Source organism: Neomonachus schauinslandi, chromosome 1 (genome assembly GCF_002201575.2).
Source record: "Neomonachus schauinslandi chromosome 1, ASM220157v2, whole genome shotgun sequence".
NCBI lineage: Eukaryota > Metazoa > Chordata > Mammalia > Carnivora > Phocidae > Neomonachus > Neomonachus schauinslandi.
Genome location: NC_058403.1, coordinates 111,207,261 through 111,228,129, shown reverse-complemented (window position 1 = coordinate 111,228,129; position 20,869 = coordinate 111,207,261). Strand labels below are relative to the sequence as shown.

General features: G+C 42.1%; 1 protein-coding gene across 2 annotated transcripts in view; it reads right to left on the bottom strand.

The window, feature by feature from the left end:
- WWTR1 (WW domain containing transcription regulator 1) overlaps nucleotides 1-20,869 on the bottom strand; it is a 134,091-nt gene that overhangs the window by 18,226 nt on the left and 94,996 nt on the right. For both annotated transcript variants that reach the window (XM_021685949.2, XM_044920299.1), the window contains one exon: nucleotides 6,287-6,489. In XM_021685949.2, the coding sequence (XP_021541624.1) occupies nucleotides 6,287-6,489 (203 nt within the window). The remainder of the gene's footprint in view (nucleotides 1-6,286; nucleotides 6,490-20,869) is intronic.

Sequence of the window (20,869 nt, the reverse complement as noted above, 5' to 3'; positions counted from 1 at the left end):
CTCCCGCCCAAACCCTCTGTCCTCATCCTGTTGCCCTGGCAACTAGAGGCCAGGCTTAGTCAGCAGTTTTGCTTGACAAGCTGCATTCTCCTGTCCACGGAGCCCCAATTAAGGGCCAGGGTAAAAGCAGGGCTGAATCTGTCTAAGAATAATAATGGTTTCTCAACAAGACAGGCCCTGAGAAGGGGCAAGGAGGAGCTAAGACTTCTTCACTTAGGAATCTTCCAGGCCTTGGGGGCTGACGGGAAGTCCTTGAGGTTAAAATCTTCAAGGCAGAAGGCCCCCCAGCTTCCTAATTAAATGAATAATACGCATGAAAAGAAATACTCTGCTCAGTTAAAGCCATCACTCTGTTTTCATGTCAAGGAATTGTTCTTTTAGATGAGTAAATAGTGACTGAAAAGCCTCTTTCTCAATTTCTTACCAGTTACCAAAATTTTCCATTTCATTGGGTAAAGTCGCAAACATGCCCTTTATGATACTGAGCAAATACTGTGTTGATTTTTAAGCTGTAACAGCAGAATATTCTACAGTCATTGTGGGCATGTCTGGTTCATGGTATTTTAAAAATTATGTCCAGCCCTGTTGTAGGAAGGATCCCAGGCAGCTTACAATACATACATTCAAAGTCACGGCACAATTTCCATGGCTGATACAGAATAAATACATGATGTCCCAATATATTAAGAAGAAGAGATAATAAAACAGAAGTATGATATGCTACCAATTTTGTTTTAAAAACAAAGCATACACACAGATACATACAAAGACTGGAGAGAAATCACCAACATCTTCATAGGCACTCTCTTGAGGTAAGACTCTAAGTGATTATTATGTTCTTGGTTTTGAGTATTTTAAACATTGTTTTACAATGAATTTGTTTTGTCTTTCTTGTGTGATAATTTTACTTTCTTATTATTTTAGCTGATATACAGTAAAACCCACTCTTCGTAGTGTACATTTCTGAGTTTTGACAAATCCATGGGGTTGTGAAACAGCCACCCCAATCAAGATACAGAACAGTGCCACTACCCCGCGAATTCCCTAGTGCTGCCCCTTTGCAGGCAGCCCCTGCCGACCCCCAAGCCTGGCACCCACGTACGTATTCTCTGTTCCTATAGTTTTGCCTTTTTTCAGAATGTCATATAAGTAGAATCATAAAGACCTGGCTTCTTTCACTTAGCAAATGCTTCTTTCATCTCAATCAGAAAAAAACAAAACAAAACCCTACCCAATTATATTTTTATAAATTAAAAACTTTATTTTTCTGGGGCACCTGGGTGGCTCAGTTGGTTAAGCATCTGCCTTCAGCTCAGGTCATGATCCCAGGGTTGTGGGATCGAGCCCCATGTTGGGCTCCCTGCTCAGCAGAGTCTGCTTCTCCCTCTCCCTCTGCCGCTCCCCCTGCTTGTGCTCTCACTCCTTCTCTCTCTCTCTGTCAAATAAATAAATAAAAACTTAAAAAAAAATAAAATAAAACAATTCCACTCTTTTAAAAAAAACTTTATTTTTCTAAATCAAAAGAAAAAATTGTCACAAACTGAATTCAAATTTCTTTTTAAAAACTACGAGGATACCAGGAGGCACACCTTCAACTGAGACTGCTTTCTTTTCTCGAGTTGTCATTTCTCTTAGGAACTTGAAGCTGCCTCTCCAGGTTTGGGAAATTTCACAAAGATAAAACTCTCATTATCACGGACAACCGAGACTGTCTTTCACACAAATTCATTCTCCACAATGTCTGCGATGGATGCCTGTGGAAAGCAGGGAAACATCCACTTTCCTAATAAGACTGTGTATTGCAGACCCAGCTGGAATTCTCCTGAGCTTGTTCGGGGCGCCCCTGAGCTTGGAGCACCTGCCACAACCCGAGATAACTCATCAGTTATCAGACACAAGAAGTTCAACTTGGCTACAGCAGCCAATGCTAACTTGTAGGGACCATTTTTAATGGAACTCTCCTACTTCAGAAGACTCCTAATTGAAGGAGATACCAAAAACCTCACTGGCCCTTTGATCCTAATGTTGCAGATTCTTCAACAACCTGTTGGCCCGAGGGCCCACTGAAGAGAAAAAAAGAAGTACCTTCTGCTCGCTTCACAGAACTCTGTGCTGTGGTGTGTCTGGTCTCTGCTCCAGGAATGAAAGCCAAAGATGGAAAGAGGGAAGAGTTTGAATTTACCCTTCTGGCCACACATTTGGATTAGTTGTACTCACCCTGATTTCATCATTTTGCTTGTCTGGTAAGATACAAGTTATCCGAAGGCGGCCAAGTCCCATTTATCTTTTTGTTTGTTATTTTTCACCACATAAATGTTGGTTGGATAAGTGAATGAGGAGATAAAGAAAAGAATGAAAAAAGTAATTTTCCATCCTGAAATAATGAAGGTTCACCTCAGATCTGTAATCAAACTTTCCTTACATCCATTTGTTGATATTCTACATGATTTCAGTGACCACGAGTTAACATGTGAGCCCCTGGCATTATGCAGTGTACATCAGCTTATGCAATACTGAGGAGCTTCTTTCTCCACAATGCAACATCGTCAGATGACACGCCTGGAGGGATGATGGCGTGGAAGAAGGAAAAGGAAGACGGAGGGATAAAACCAAATTTTTACATGGTATTTCATTTATAAGGAGCTTTCACATTTATTATATATTTAAGGATGATAACAATTTTCAGAATGGTGATGATTTCCCAAGAATTAGGCAACAAATTCACCTACTCATTAAATTTTCCCAACCTCTCTTCCCACTACAGAGATAGAAATAGGATGGGGCCTCCTGGAAATTCTCTCCTGATGGAACTGCAGGCAGGTCACGGTTGCCTGCAAGGCGGGGACCCTGAGAACACAGCCTGCATGGCTAGGACCCCCTTGTGAGCAAGAGGAGAGCCATGCTCCTTACAGACTGCCCAGTGAGCTAAGGAGATTCAGGTACTTCAGACCTCATCATGGGACGCCAGGATGGCTCAGTCGGTTGAGCATCTGACTCTTGATTTCGGCTCATGTCATGATCTTAGGGTTGTGGGATTGAGCCCCCTTTGGGCTCTGTGCTCAGCGGGGAGTCTGCTTCTCTCCCTCTGCCTCTGCCCCTCCCCCCAGCTCACACACACACAAGCACACACGCGTGTTCTCTCTCTCTCTCAAAATAAATAAATAAATCTTATTAAAAAAATTTTTTTTAAGATTTTATTTATTTATTTGATCAGGGGAAAGAGCAGAGGGAGAGGGAGAAGCATACTCCCTGCTGAGCAGGGAGCCTGATTTGGGGCTTGATCCCATGACCCTGGGATCATGACCTGAGCTAAGGCAAATGCTTGACCAACTGAGCCACCCAGGTGCCCCTAAATAAATCTTTAAAAAAAAATCTTCAGACTTCATCAGGACCATTTCCTCTACCCTTATTCCTGTTTTCTACCAGATTCTAAAAGGCAGCTAAACAGGTTAGCCAAATATCACCTTTACTGATAGTCCATTTCCCTGTCCCTGGCTTAAGTGACAACAGTGAGGCAGAAAATCACCCAAAAAAAAAAAAGGGAAGTAAAAAAACCACTAAGATGATAGACATAATCCACACCTGAACAACAAGGCATCTTGGCAAATGCCCCAGAAAACTATCAGAGAACACTCTGATACTATTTACCATATGGCCTTAAATAGTATCTGTGACACTGAGGAGCAGGTTGCTTCTGGATGGGGGGGAAAAACTTTCCATGATGAAGAAGTCCCTTTAGACCTGTTTTTCCTATATTCTATAAGGAAAATAAAAAGACATCAGAACCATCCATTCCATTCCCTTCTCCTCCTCCTAACTACACACACACACACACACACACACACACACACACAGTCAAAGCTGAACTATGGGAGCCTCTGTGAGCAAATCTGGACATTTTCTCCCACTGTCCTATACAGTAGGATTGCACAATATGATGCAGCAAAATGCTCCAAGTTCCACAGCCTCCAGGGATCAGCATTTAATAAACTTGGTTGGCATTTCTGTAATATGAACCATCAATACCACATTCTGGTTCAAAGGCACCTATGGTTGGAATAAAGGAAACAATTCGGGGCACTTTCCCCCACCCCTTTGCAGAAATACTTTCGGTGGGAAAGAAGGAGGTGGGGCAAGAAAAAGAAACACAGAAAGTGGCAGAAACTAAGAAACAAATTATTCTTTACAGAACAGTCTGTAGCTTTGTGCAAGGAAAAATAAAACGCATTAAAGCTCATTTAAATATAAAGCTAAGAGAAAAGTTATAAATGCTATTATAATACTGTTACATTTACTCTATAGATATTATGAAACAGAAAATTAATATTCCAAATGGAATTGTTATCCTAAGATAAAAAATAATATAATTATTTCCTGTTAAGAAACATGATACTGTATATCTAAAAACAGTATAAACAACTGTTACCCTAAAATAACCATGAACGTTCAGACATAAATCCTCAGGGAAAAAGGCACAACTGTAGTTATATTATAAAGCTGTATTCCTCAAATTCAGGATAGTTCCACTGAACAACAAAGCACAATTGACATTCATTTCCCTCATTGTCAAAGGCTATGTCTAAGAAATTATTTTAACTCACCATGGTTTTTTTTTGTTTTTTTTTGTTTGTTTTTTAAGATTTTATTTTTATTTATTTATTTGAGAGAGAGAGAATGAGAGAGAGCATGAGAGGGAGGAGGGTCAGAGGGAGAAGCAGACTCCCTGCCGAGCAGGGAGCCCGATGCGGGACTCGATCCTGGGACTCCAGGATCATGACCTGAGCCGAAGGCAGTCGCTTAACCAACTGAGCCACCCAGGCGCCCCTAACTCACCATGTTTTTAAAACCTCACACAGGATAGACACTTTATATCCTAGAATTTATTTGATGAGAAATACATTATTCATTTATAGAAATCAATGTATATTTTTGAAAATACGAGATGTGACTAAAAGAAAAAGTAGCATTTAGTGTAACACCTCAGGCTCTTGCAAGAAAGCTCTCTGAAACAGTTAAAACTACTTATTTCCTTAAACTAGTGAAAGAGAAGCTACTCACGTATCTTACTTCATGTGAGTCATAAAGCAAAGTCTCAAGAATTAGAACAATAAACTGAAGCTTTCCTCCCTAAAATGTAGCCAGCAAAACTGATGAGACCTAAAAACATGGCCTACATTAGTTTAGCAACACAGAAGAAATAATTCTGTTCTTGTACAGACCAAGCCACTGAGAGAGGCAGAAAACTGTGGGTTCCTTAAGGGATTCTGTTTTATTAATTTTTGGAGTGCTGCGTCAACCCTGACCCACAGAGGACACACAGCAACATTCTGTCCATGACTGACTGACTAACTGAATGAATGAATGCAGTATGGGCACACAGGCACCTGACCAACAGCGACTCTATCAGAGCCCGTATGCAAACATTTTCCTTTCTCATTCTCCTTCAGTTTTCCCTAACTCTTTCTCATGCTCCATGGTGGACCAAAGATGGTTGCAAATTCTTTGTCATTTTGTCCATGGAACATCCCTTCTGCTATCCGCTTTAATCTAGGGCAAATCTGTGATTTCTTTGATTAAGAGCATATGGAAGAAGTGACTCTGTGACAGTTTCCAGAACCAGATCCTAAGACACTGGCAGCTTCTACCTCTTGTTTCTTGGAACATCCTCTCTGGGAGACCCAAGCTGCTAGGCAATATGTCCCACTAGTGAGACTGCTGTGCTAGCTAGAGATGCCAAATATAGATGCTCCAGGTTTCAGTCCCAACCAAGCCCAGTTTTCCAGCAATCCTTACCATGATGCCACACACTTGAGTAGAGCCATCTTGGACCCTCCAGACCAACCCACCCACCAGCTGAATACTACTAAAGTGGTCTTCATCAACACCACGGAAGCCAGAAGAACAGGCCACCTGAGCGCCGCCCAAATTCCCAGCCCACAGAAATGTATGATATAATAAAATGGGCTACTGTTTTAAGCCACTACGTTTTTCAGATGACGTTACACAGCAATAGATAATTGGAACAGGGTCTTCCTCCCCTTCTAAAGATCAGCAGTAGAACCCAAAGGCAGCCATAGCTAGTCCTCGTACTCATATGTTTGGCTCTGAAGACAAGGCAGGCAGATACTGGGAGAAAAACCGAGATTCTACTCAAATGGTTTGGAGTAGGCTTTGGGTCTTTAATGCTTCTAGAGAAAGATTTACCCTGATGGCCCGCAGCTACCTACCCCCGAGCCTTGGCACCAAAGGTCATGGAGCCTCCAGCAGGCACCACAGAAGGCCATACCTGCCTCATGAGCTCCTCTTGGCGCATTCTGATCCTTTCTCTCTCCATCTGGATCCTCTGAAGCCGGAGCTTCTGCTGCTGCTGCTGCTGAGTGGTCAGAGCATTGGGCATGCTCATGAGCCCTGCTGGGGGGTTCTGAGTAGGGTGGTTCTGCTGGCTCAGGGTAGTGGGTGCCATTTGCTGCTGGTGCTGGTGATTCATCACTATAGGAGGGAAGACCATGCAGGAGATTAATGAACAGGTCCTACAATACCTTATCAAAAAGAGGCCACCAGAATGCTCTGTGCTTTGGAGTATAGATTCCCGAGATTCCTTCCAAAGTACTTTCCTGTTAATCATTACTGTTTAAGTAATTATTACCTTAATTCAATTCATGGAGGCTCAGACACTGGCCCCACTCCTGACTCATCCAGTCTTGGCATTTTGTGCCCTGTTAAAAATTATTTCACACCTTCCCTATGTCTAGAGCACATTTTAAGCCTTTAAGAACATAGTGGTCAAAAGTGAATTCCACAAAAGTTTACCACAACATATGATGTAATTTCAGCAGGACATCTGGGTGTGTGTGCACTTTCTAGACAACCTGCGTGTTCATGTCAGAGCTAAGGAGGGCATGAGATTATAGATACACAGCAGTGCATAGTAATATCTAGGATGATGAGTGACTGACAAGCAGGACGTTAAAACACAGTACCTAGACCAGGGATCTACACAGAAGCAGGACCCCATTGATGCTTTGTTAAAAAAGGGTACCCCAAAGGAGCATGAGCTAAGCTCAGAAACAAACACCTGATTGAGGAAAAGATGTTTTAGTTTATGCAAAGGGAAAAATTAGTGTGAAAGAAATTACATAAAAATGATAATCATGGGGGCGCCTGGGTGGCTCAGTCGGTTAAGCGTCTGCCTTGGGCTCAGGTCATGATCCCAGGGTCCTGGGATCGAGCCCCACATGGGGCTCCTTGCCCAGCGGGGAGTCTGCTTCTCCCTCTGCCCCTCCCCCTGCCCATGTGCACATGCACTCTCTCTCTCTCTCAAATAAATAAATGAAATCTTAAAAAAAAAATGATCATCATGGCGCAGTCAGTTAAGTGTCCAACTCTTAGTTTTAGCTCAGGTTGAGATCTCAGGGTCCTGAGATCAAGTCCCGCATGGGACTCCACGCTCAGTATAGAGTCTTCTTAACACTCTCTCTCCCTCTGCCCCTCCCTCCTGCCCCCTCTCTTTTTCAAATAAATAAATCTTTTAAAAAATGATAATCATATTTGTGATTGGATAAAACATTCTAGAAGTGTTTTAAACTTTTTAAGGATTTTCTTTCTTTCTTTTTTTTTTTTATCTGCACTTACCAACATCTTAAATTTTAGCATGTAGTACTTCACTTGAGGAAAGAATTTTAAAATCCTTTAATGAACTCTATAATTGGCATTCCCACACACACACACACACAAACATTTTTAAAAAGTGCTAGTTTTCCTTAAAACAGTTTACCAGTCAAATTTGCTTAACTTCTGCCTAGGCAATATCCTATAATAAAGAAAACCACAATTTTCTGTCTATTTGCTCTTACATTGGGGCCCAAGACAATATATAGTTTTATATACTCCATTTCTGAGGAAAAACTCTCAATTTTTGCTATGTTTGGTATCACTGTCTTTAAAAAAGAAAATCACTGGTGTACCTTATTTAAAGTCTAAAAGTTAAATATTTTACATCTTTCATTTGGAAGACATGGACATCATGTGGAAACATGTTTTATAAGCAAGAATTTTCTTAAATGAATTTTAAAGTAGCCTCATCAACTATATATTAAATGTACACGTACACCCCATTCACACACACACGCACACAAACACACACACGCACGCACTCAAAAGAGAGCACCAACACAGGATTTTCTGTAGACAAACTGGTTTCCTTGAGGAATGATTAACTGAGTTCACGGCAGGAACTTCCTCTGGACGGGGGTAGAGGTAGGGTAAAAACATTCTTTTTTAAAAAAATTATTTATAACTCCCTCAAATCTTTACCACATTTCCTGTGTGCCAGCCACCGGGCTTGTCGTTGGATAAATAGCTCCTGCCCTCACAGGAATTAACAGGCTGTTGGAAGGAATGTGTGAAGAAATGAGGTGAATTTATATGTGGAGCTGTGGAATGCCAGAATGTTAGGCTTTGTCAGGATTCTTAGAAACGATCTAGTCCATCCCTTTATTTTACGGGAGAGCGACTAAAACCTAAGAGAGGTAAAGGGGTGTGCTCTGATTAGGGGCAGGCAGAACCACCGAAGCCAGGGAGGCCTCCAGACATCCCGTCCACTGGCTCTTTCAACTGTCCTTGGCTGCCCTCGGTCACGCCTTACAGTGAACAACAGAACAGCTGCTGAAACTGAGAGCAACCCTCTGAACACGGTTTGCCTTCAATAGCAAGAAAGTTACCACTTACACAGCAGGTCATCAAAACAGGGCCCAGGGCCCAAAGCCACTCGCATTACAAACAGGAAGGGTTCAAGGCGGGTCTGGGTGGATTGACAACTGTCTGCTCAGTAACGAGCTCCTGAGCGGGAGGTGAGAATGTTTGGGATCTGCCCCACCGGTGCAGGCTTTCCTTTCGGAATCCAGCCCACCACAAGGAACGCGCACCTCCTGCTAGCATTCCTGGCACACGGGGAAACCCAGTAAATGATGAGGCGAATGAATGAAACCAGTTGGCTACCTCTTATGTTCTCAAGTTTGAGAACAGGGAAAAAAAAAAAAAGCACAGTCCTAATTGATGCAAAATTACTGAAATGAGTGTTTCATTTTTCAAATGACATTCCAGAAATGGTTAGAGCGTTTTACAGTCTCTATTGGAAGGCCTAGGTAGGAGGGCAGGGATTGTGCGCACACGGTATCACCAGAAAAAAAGTGCTCTTAAATACAGATTAAAGTCAGACAAGGTCCAGATATCCAGAAGGGCTTAATTCATAAGGCCTCTTTCAGGCCAGAAGGAAGCTTAGATGGAAGAATAGTGATTATTTCCAGGGACAGCCATTTCCGAACTTTTGAAAAAGGAAGTTTTTAGCAGTCAGACAAAACTGCTGTAGACCAAAAAGGATGCCCAACTGGGTCTCTAAGAGAAATCTGTAAACTGAAATATTTCCAATATCAGAAATCCCCAGATTAGGAAAAAGAAGCTTAAAAAAAAGGTTGTTTGTTGGCAGCACAGAGGTTATTAATTTTTAAAACTGACTCAGGTCTATGGCAGGGATGTCCACTATCACCACTGCTGTTCAACAGAGTACTAGAAGTCCTAGCCACAGCAATCAGACAACAAAAAGAAATAAAAGGCATCCGAATCGGCAAAGAAGAAGTCAAACTTTCACTCTTTGCAGATGATATGATACTTTATGTGGTAAGCCCAAGACTCCACCCCAAAACCGCTAGAACTCATCCAGGAATTCAGTAAAGTGGCAGGATATAAAATCAATGCACAGAAATCAGTTGCATTTCTATACACCACCAACAAGACAGAAGAAAGAGAAATTAAGGAGTCGATTCCATTTACAATTGCACCCACAACCATAAGATACCTAGGAATAAAGCTAACCAAAGAGGCAAAGAATCTGTACTCAGAAAACTATAGAATACTCATGAAAGAAATTGAGGAAGAAGCTAAGAAATGGAAAAACACTCCATGCTCATGGACTGGAAGAACAAATATTGTGAAAATGTCAATGCTACCTAGAGCAATCTACACATTTAATGCAATCCCTATCAAAATACAATCAACTTTTTTCAAAGAAATGGAACAAATAATCCTAAAATTTGTATGGAACCAGAAAAGACCCTGAATAGCCAGAGGAATGTTGAAAAAAGCAAAGCAAAGCTGGTAGCATCACAATTCCAGACTTCAAGCTCTATTACAAAGCTGTCATCAAGGAGACAGTATGGAACTGGCACAAAAACAGACACATAGATCAATGGAACAGAATAGAGAGCCCAGAAATGGACCCTCAACTCTATGGTCAACTAATCTTCGACAAAGCAAGAAAGAATGTCCAATGGAAAAAAGACAGTCTCTTCAACAAATGGTATTGGGAAAATTGGACAGCCACATGCAGAAGAATGAAACTGGACCATTTCCTTACACCACACACAAAAATAGACTCAAGATGGATGAAAGACCTAAATGTGAGACAGGAATCCAGAACACAGGCAGCAACCTCTTCGACCTCAGCCGAAGGAACTTCTTCCTAGAAACATCGCCAAAGGCAAGAGAAGCAAGGGCAAAAATGAACTATTGGGACTTCATCAAGATAAAAAGCTTTTGCACAGCAAAGGAAACAGTCAACAAAACCAAAAGACAACCGACAGAATGGGAGAAGATATTTGCAAATGGCATATCAGATAAAGGGCTAGTATCCAAAATCTATAAAGAACTTACCAGGGTGCCTGGGTGGCTCAGTTGGTTAAGCGACTGCCTTTGGCTCAGGTCATGATCCTGGAGTCCTGGGATCGAGTCCCGCATCGGGCTCCCTGCTCAGCAGGGAGTCTGCTTCTCCCTCTCCCGCTCCCCCCTCTTGTGCTCTCTCTCTCTCTCTCAAATAAATAAATAAATAAATCTTAAAAAAAAAAGAACTTATCAAACTCAACACCCAAAGAACAAATAATCCAATCAAGAAATGGGCAGAAGACAAGAACAGACATTTTTCCAAAGAAGACATCCAAATGGCCAACAGATACGTGAAAAAGTGCTCAACATCACTTGGCATCAGGGAAATACAAATCAAAACCTCAATGAGATAGCACCTCACACCAGTCAGAATGGCTAAAATTAACAAGTCAGGAAACGACAGATGTTGGCGGGGATGCAGAGGAAGGGGAACCCTCCTACACTATTGGTGGGAATGCAAGCTGGTGCAGCCACTCTGGAAAACAGTATGGAGGTTCCTCAAAAAGTTGAAAATAGAGCTACCCTACGACCCAGCAATTGCACTACTGAGTATTTACCTCAAAAATACAAATGTAGTGACCCAAAGGGGTACGTGCACCCCAATGTTTATAGCAGCAATGTCCACAATAGCCAAACTATGGAAAAAGCCAAGATGTCCATCAACAGATGAATGGATAAAGAAGATGTGGTGTATATATATATATATATATATATATATATATATATATATATATACACACAATGGAATATTATGCAGCCATTAAAAAAAATCCTGCCATTTGCAACGTGGATAGAACTAGAGGGTATTATGCTAAGCGAAATAAGTCAATCAGAGAAAGACAAGTATCATATGCTCACTGATATGAGGAATTCTTAATCTCAGGAAACAACCTGAGGGTTGCTGGAATGGTGGGGGGTGGGAGGGATGGGGTGGCTGGGTGACGGACATTGGGGAGGGTGTGTGCTATGGTGAGCACTGTGAATTGTGTAAGACTAATGAATCACAGACCTGTACCTCTGAAACAAGATAGTAGGAAGGGAAAATTGAAGGGGGGGGGATCGGAGGGGGAGACGAACCATGAGAGACTACGGACCATGAGAAACAAACTGAGGGTTCTAGAGGGGAGGGGGGTGGGGGGATGGGTTACCACGGTGATGGGTATTAAGGAGGGCATGTACTGAATGGAGCACTGGGTGTTATACGCAAACAATGAACCATGGAACACAACATTAAAAACTAATGACGTAATGTATGGTGACTAACACAACATAATAAAATAAAATTAAAAAAAAAAAACTGACTTGGTTCTGGTAACTTAATGAGGTGACAAATACATCGGAGCAAGACTACCTTCAGGGACGTGGAGAGCCTGCCCTGTCGGTATACAAAACCTGCACCGGGTTTACTCACGATGGACGCCACACAACAAGCAAATACTGCTTGGCAGATTTTATTAGCGTCTGCCTCCTTATCTGGGGGAGTTGGAGACTTGGAGAGGAGCTCTTCTAACACCACACCCTTGCTAGTCTTCAAAACACCAGCCCTCACAGAGACATGGATAGGGAGGAATGAGGGCAATGTTGCTTTCCTTCACTTCATTTCAATTTGATCATGCAGACTGCACCATCTCCAGTTACTACCTATAGAGACTAGAAAAGAATGGAACTTAGACAATAGTTTTGTTTTCAAAGGAGAGCGCACACACACCCACAGAACTTTGTTATGAGAAGATTCACCATGGTATTATGTATAATAGCAAAAAGACTAAAAATTGGGTCCACCGATGAGAGACCATGATCCATCTGTTCAGAAATTCTTGATAACCATGCCCGACAATGAGGGAGCTCTGTAGGTACTTAAATGGAACAATCTCTAGGAAACATCAGAGAAGAAAAAAAAAAAAAACCCAAGGGATAGAATTCTATGTACGGACATGCTATTGCTTGTAGTTAGAAAGGAAGGGTATATTATACATAGAGAGCAAATCTCTCTAGGAGGATATACAAGAGACTAGTAACAGTGGGCACCCCTGGGGAGGAAAGCAGGTGTCAGGGATGGGAGGAGATCTTCCTTTTCTTCTTCTGTACCATCTGAAGCTTTCCTATGTGCGTTTTTACTTATATAAAACATAAAAATACAGAAGTAAAAAACATAAAAACGTGGTCATGTATGCATCAAACCCAGCATTTTCTTGATGGGAGTGCAAGGAGGTAACTCCAAAAATGATCTGATAAGCAACAAATATGGCTTAAGAATGTAATCAAGATCATGAAAGCTGAGAGCCCGCCTGGTACAACTCCTCCTTGTAGAAATGACAAAAATCAATACCCAAAGGAAGAGTAAATTTGGTCATGGTCATAAAATGGCTAGGAGCCTAGAAGCCAGGTGTCCTGGGTCCACTGAGGTGCCCATGATTCAACCTGCCACTCTGCTCCCTCTAGTCATCTGATTTCCAGCTATTACTGAACCTTCTTCTCTGAGCTTGCGGCTCATGAACGTTACTGACAGTTGAGGTTCTTTAAAACCACTGCTTTTGCTAGCTACTCGGAGAAAATGGGGGCAGGGAAGGCCCAAGACAGAGATAAACAGAGAGGAGGTCCTCGGGAGAGCACGGGAAGGTAAAACATGTAAATCTGCAACGAATATAACACTTCTTGGAATAATACGCCAGAACATTTTAGGGACAGAACAATAGGCCATGTATCCCAAATGCCGTTTCTGAGGCTAAACCAGGTGAGGGCAGGTTGCCATGAAATGCCTCAAAAAGGCTAAAGACCTCATCAGCTCTAGACTTTTGCTAGTCCCCACAGAAAGGAATAACCCAAACAGAAGATTTCTCCATTGAAGCAGGAATGCATCAAAACTAAAGCAGAGAATCTTTTTTTTCCTTCCAAGAGAGTTAGAATTTAAATTTAAATCCACATTTATCTTTTTCATTGTTTTCATCTCCTTCTCCTTTTTTTTTCCCCTTCAATAATTGGCTTTCTCTTCTGTCTCTGGAAATCAATAAAACCATGCTCTGCAGCTATGTGGTCAGAAACATTTCACTGCTATTATTCAGTATAAAAGAAAACAGAGTCAAACAAACTCCATAGCATCTGAGATCTGAACACCCTTTTGATTCCATGACTGTGTCCTTGGTGGAACCAACAGTCAACACAGGAATGGGGTGTGGTGGGGGGTGATTATCCATGTTGACTATAACCTTTTGGTTAATGCTGCCCCAGACCATGTCCACTGATGTACCCTCGGGACTGTTCCAGCAAACACACTTGGTCACTTCTACGAAGACCCAAGAGTAGGCTCAGGACAGGAAGGTCCATGAACTCAGTTCTAAGCCCACACATCACTTGTTACCTAAGAAACAAATATGTAAAAAAAAAGGTAAAGGCTTCACTCCTGAACTTTTTGCCTTTTGCAGCACAAGGGAATGGGGAGCAACAGCTCGTAAAGTGCTTTGGCAGCTTCTTCGAGCCAGGAGCTGCAGACGATGAGGGAGGCCAGTGAATCAGAGGCTGCCCAGTGCGCCTCCTGGAATGTTTGACAAACGTCTTTTTGGCCTCAGAGAGGTTCAGTGACTTGCTATTCTTGTGTCCTGGGCTTGCTTCCCTTGTTTTTAAAACAGGATTTTAAAACAGACACACAAAGACATACAGAAACACACACACACACAATGCCAAGTGAAGAAACAAAACCTTAAGGGGTTAGGTTCAAATATGAAACCCATCACAGGCCTGGACAGAGCTGGCTCAGAGTAGGTTATGGAAAGAACAACCAGTGTGCTGATGGCTAGAAGCCACCCCAAAGCCCTAGAAAGACACAGAAATTACTTTATTCCCTTCAAATCCTTCTCCCCAATTCACATGTGAGTCTGGGAGGGAAAAGAGGAATGCCTGTGGCTGATATGCATTTCTCATCTCATTCTCAGCCTCCTTTCTCCTCCTGACAAACTTCTCAGCTGAGAGACCACTATACCTGGCACTTTAAGTTGAACCTTTTTTTTTTTTTTTTTTAAGATTTTATTTGACAGAAAGAGGGAACACAAGCAGGGGGAGTGGGAGAGGGAGAAGCAGGCTTCCCGCTGAGCAGGGAGCCCAATGCGGGGCTTGATCCCAGGATCCCGGGATCATGACCTGAGCCGAAGGCAGACGCTTAACGACTGAGCCACCCAGGCGCCCTAAGTTGAACTTTTAAAAATACATGGTTTTGTCAACATGTCAGAGGCACAAATCCATTTAAGTGAGCGAGAAGGCCTCTGTAAGCACTCTATGACTTTTTCCAGCCCCAGCACCCACTCCCCAACTGTGCTTCTGTTCTACCAATAATGGAGAAAGTGTCATGTGTTATGGACTATGGTTCATTAGTTGCATAAAAATATAATATCCATGAGTTCACACTCATATAAACAAATTGCTGAATATATAAATAAATGGAGGGTGAAGAGACAAATCTCCTGAATGGAAGAATTCCAAATAATTTAATGTAGATACACTGTCCTCAAGGAGGGGGAGCAAAACTTCCACTCCTTAACAATGGATTGTGTATAGTGACCTCCTCCCAGAGAGTACGGTATTGAATGGGTGGGGGGGGAACAGTAACTTTACAGGGGAGAACTCCTGTGTATCAGCCAGCTGATCAAGGTCAACCTCAAAAATGATAAGCCATAGTGATAGCATGACCCTTGATAAGATCTGACAAAAAGAGCACTTCCTCCCAAAGCCCATCATCCCAAGTCTAATCAGAGAAAAACATCAGACAAATTCCAACAGGGGGGAATCCTCAAAATTCCTAAGCAGTGCTCCTCAAAACTATCAAGGGCATCAAAACAAGGACAGTCTAAGAAACCTGTCATGGTCAAGACAAGTAAAGGTAATGTGGTATTCCGCACAGGACCGTGGAACGGAAAAAGACACTACGTAAAAACTAAAGAAATCCCTGTATCAATATTGGTTCATCAATTATAACAAATGTAGCATACTAATGTAAGATGTTAATAATATGAGAAATTGATGAGAGTGTATATGGGAACCCATCTTTTCAATTTTTCTGTAAATCTGAAACTGTTCTAAAAAAAAAACCTGTGTGTATATAGTAACCATGTTTTCAATAAATACCAGTAACTGTGCAAGACACTGTCTTTTCCACACTCACCACTAATTCATTTTTATAGGGTACATAAAAATGGACACATTTTATAGGGTATATAAAAAATGGACAAATAGTCCAAAAAAAAACATGGGAGCAAATAGATATTAGGCTAGAATAAAAATATAGTAATAGCTGCTTCCAGAGGGGTCCCATGGTCAAATAAGATTGGGAAATGTTGGGCTACACAAAGTTAAAAGAATTCATTTTATTGCAGGCTTCCTCAGAGCCTTTAAGGCTCTCACAGACAGTAAGACTTTCCAAGAAGGAGATAGAAAATGCAGGACTTCTCAAACTTGGAAGACTAGTGTTCTCCTGAGCAGGAACACTGGGAAATGCTGGTCAACTGCAACTCAGCACATGTCTTGGCAGTATTGAATTTGAACTGAATTGAAGATGAATTAGTATTTATTCAGCTCTTACTATGTGCTAAGCCGTTTAAAGTCATCTAAGCAGATGTGTAGAACATGGAGCCAGAGAAAGGAACATAGCAGCCTGGTGAATATTGAACAAAGTGTTTTTTTTACTTGCCTAGAGCTACCTACTGCAGTTCAAGATAAAAAGTAATGTAAAAACAAAGAAAAACAAAACCCAGGGCAAGTAAGGGTTATAAAAGACTGCCACTCCTGGAGGACAGCGACCACCTCTACAAAAAATAAACCAGTACCTCCCCCATCTCGCACAGTGTCCCAGGACCCTGCGGGGTGGTGGAGGGGCACCACACACACACACACACACAAAAAGCATAAGCAAATGCTGATTTAACAAGAGAGTTTCAAAGATGGTTTAACTTGTATGTCAGTTTTCACAGGTGATGAATAAAACCTTGTTACATTAACTTTACTTCCATATATTCAAAATAACCTATATTTTAGGGATTTCTTTTTTTACTTGCTTCTGTGATAAAATAACATTAAATATCCCAAAGAAGCCTTCCAACATCATCCCTTCAGAGCGGGGAAAGCGTCAAATAGGCTGACTTATTGCTGTGAATACCTGGTTGCAGTTTCCTCAAAACAGGTGAATATGCAACATTTAAATACACACCTTGGGAATACACTTGATTTGGGATCTAGGAAACTTCCTCAATTTGATGTCAGGGCTAATAAGCTTCTATAGATTGCATAAAAAACACCTTCCAGAAACCTAAGTACCCTATAAGAGGGGGTATAAGGGCTCCTGAATCATGACTGTCAGAATTGAAAGCTTAACCATCACTTCATTTTCTGTCCCCACTCTAAATGCTGAAAGGGCAACCAGCTGTCCTGGCTGACAGAGACTGAGGGCTTTCCTGGAACACGGGATATCAGGGCTAACGCCGGGATGGGAGAGTCCCAGGCAGATGGGCGGTTTGGTCACCCTAGGCCTGTGACTGTCACGACCCATGGCAGTAGGAAACCACCCCCGCCCCAAGTTTCCTGTGTCCGTTCTAATGTGTCCCCTTAGAAAGAGAACCAGTGCCAATATGAAGGAGCTATTCGATATTTAGAACCACAGTCAGGCAGTCTGGACCAGCTCTCAGTGTGTCCTCCATGGATTACAACTAGCTGACTGTCCTTCTGTACCCATATTACCTAATAATCAGAGAGGAAACATTCCTCCCCCACTCACTCGGTAACTTTTTAAGGAGATCGAGCACTATTTATGACATTGCACTGCATCACTCATAAGCATGCACTTGATTGAGTCTGAATGTCAGGAAATCTTTCCTGTTGGATTCTTGGTTGCTGAAGAGCAGCTCTTTTAAGAAACACTGAACTATACTATTCTTTTCTGTGATTTGAACTAATTCTCATCTTCCCGAGAGCTGGATTTGTGCTCTTTATAAATAAGACCTGAGAAGGAGCCAAGTCTCCCCCAACCCCTTAGAACCAACCCCAATGATATGGATTTTCTTTATAAACACAGAACAAAAATAACTTGGTGCACTTCAGATCTGCCTTACTGATGCACAGACATGAAATAATAGACTCAGCTTCAGGCTTTCTGGGTCAGAAACTGATAGTAACCATTACTCCCATAATTCTACAAGTGAGTATTTAATGAACACTAGATTTTTGTGACCGTTTTCTCTTTACTTCCAGAATATAGTTCTCTGCTCGGCATCCATTTCATTTTGCTCTGTTTTATCATTAGTGGTTTACAAACTCAATTTCCCCACAGTGCTCATTATAGACGGGGCCATGTATTCACCCTACTTTGTACCATCAGCATAGAAGTTCAGGCCGAAAGAGACCTTAGTCCATTTAGACTAGGGTTCTCAAACTTTTCTTTGGCAGTAGGATCCTCCCCTAGAGTCAATGTATGGCGTGAAGCAGAGGCGACCCTCCTGTGCAGGGGGTCAGTTCAAAGCAAGCGCAGAGCCTGAGCTGGTGCCAGTAGGTCAGGGAGCACTTATATGGCAGCCTCTTTGACTCTCTTCTCTGAAGCCTCTTGGTCTTGCTTTCACTCTGCTGTTCCTACAGGCATTTCTCAACTCTTGTATGAAAATACTAAACGAATTTTTAGAATCTGAACAGACATAGCTTTTGGGGTCTGGATACTGAGTTTAGCTTCTCTTCACATCCCCCTAAAATCCTGGCTTGGGACCTGGGGACACAATTTAAAACTAATGACTCAGGCCAATTAAAGATGATCCTTGGAAGGATAAATGACTCAGCACAATCACAGGCAGAGACTGCGACAAATGTAGGAAGCCCAGGGGACATGCTAGAATGCCGTGGCTTGGCATCAGCTGCACTGATCACCCATCGCTGCCCTGTTCTGCTCACCCTCAGTGATCAAAAAGTATTTACTGAGTTAAATTCAGTGACGAGGATGTGTTTCCTTCTAGCTATTTCATGAAAAAGTCTAATGCAGACTAGTGTAATGAACTTTTTTACTACTATAGAATGCTGAAATCAGGGGTGCCTGGGTCGCTCTGTCAGTTAAGCATCTGCCTTCGGCTCAGGTCATGATCCCAGGGTCCTGGGATCGAGCCCCGCATCGGGCTCCCTGCTCGGTGGGAAGCCTGCTTCTCCCTCCCCCACTCCCCCTGCTTGTGTTCCCTCTCTCACTGTGTCTCTCTGTGTCAAATAAATAAATAAAATCTTTAAAAATATATTATAAATAAATAAATAAATAAATAAATAAATAAAATGCTGAAATCACCATGAATCACATGTTCGGATGACACCCTGTTGGTGTGATCTGGTTTTACAGAAAATGGTATAGGGCTTTCTTCTTCAGTCTTTCAAAAAAAAAAAAAATAAGTCAGGTAACTTTTAAAAGTTACATTTCAGAGGCCCCTCGGTGTCTCAGTGGGTTAAGCATCTGTCTTCGGGCTCAGGTCATGATCCCAGGGTCCTGAGATCGAGTCCCGCATCTGGCTCCCTGCTCAGCGGGAAGCCTGCTTCTCCCTCTGCCTGCCACTCGCCCTGCTTGCACTCTCTCTCTCCATCAAATAAATAAAATCTTTTTTAAAAAAGTTACATTTCATAATTCAGGAAGGTTTAAACAGGAAGAGGTACCGCCATCAGGCAATACTGACCTTCTGACCAACAGCGGCTTTCAGAAAGCAATGAGATGCAACTGGAAGAAGCCAAAACATACAGGTGTAAATCGTTTCTGACATACGTGCAGACCCAGCCACACAAGACTGCAAAAATATTTCAGTGTCAAGAGTGTCTGAGTGCAGCTGTGGGTCTTTTCCTCTCTGTTTATGGGCCGTACATGGCTTAACTCATGTGAACTGGCCAATGTCAGGTGTCACGCAGCCCTGTCTGATGGAAAACACATGTCTACAGAGGTAGGAAGAAAAACCCAGCCGCAGTCCAGCCTTGACTCAGTCACGATACAATGAAGAGGAAAAAAGGGCTGCAGACACATCTCTCGCCCTTCTTGTGTCTCTCTCAGCTCCTGCCAACAATGAGCCGCTTGTTTCTCTTATTTCCCAGAAACAGTATTAGCCGTCCAACAAGGTCAGCAAAAAAAAAAAAAAAAAAAGCAACTTTTCACTGCAGGGTGCATTTGGTTCCAAAAATCTGTAAAGTATTAAACCAAGAAGTTGTACTATCCCAACTTCACACTGAGCCCTTTATTCCAATTCTGGGTGAGAATAACCACAAGGCAATTTCTCAGCTGGCTCAGTTGATAAGGCACAGAGCTCAGGGATGTATGTGCATGCAGCCACACTTTCCTGGCCTCCTTGTTTCAGGCCTTAAAACCACTTACAGGTGCCCGCAAATCTAACAGGTGGACCTTAGGTTTTCCAGATACCCCCGGTTCTTCTAGTTTTAGACTTGCAACCCAAGCTGCAGTTACTTCACAGGAAACCCTGAATTTTTAGGACCAGAAGATGATTTTCCTACTTGCTATCCTGTCTGCTCATCTACACAGTAATGTAGGTGACAAACCAGTGTGCAACTCTGCTCTCCTCGGATCCACGATGGAAATACCTGGAACACTGGTGTTTATGTTTTCCTAGCAAATGCATAACCTAAAATGCATATTTTATTGGCATTTAAAAGATTCAGACATCAGTTTTCATCATTTTAATATATCCAGAACATGCTAGATGTAATATATCCAGAACAAGTTAGCATGCTGATTTCTTCTGGATCCTTTTGCTGTAAAGAAACCATATTTCTTCCGCCTAGCACCAGCATATGCTGCTCAGATTCCATCTGATTTATGGGATATCACAAGACTGATCAAAAGTGGCCTGTGACAGGAAGCACATCTATGAAGCTAGTGAACTTAGGCAAATAATGACCTAACTCAGAAAAAGAGGAAATTGGGTGCTTCACTGTTCTGCTCCACAAAGTTATCTTTGTGTCTTTGAATTTAATACGATGGCCTGGCAACAGCAAAACCAAAACTGTTTTATTATCTTCAGACAATAGGTACACTTTTATCCTAGCAGGAAATGGAAATTCTGATTTATGCATTTATTTTCATTAGTCAGGAGAGAGTTTATTGTAGCTTTTTATTGGTTCACTTTCCTGAATGATTTTAAAACTACTCCAG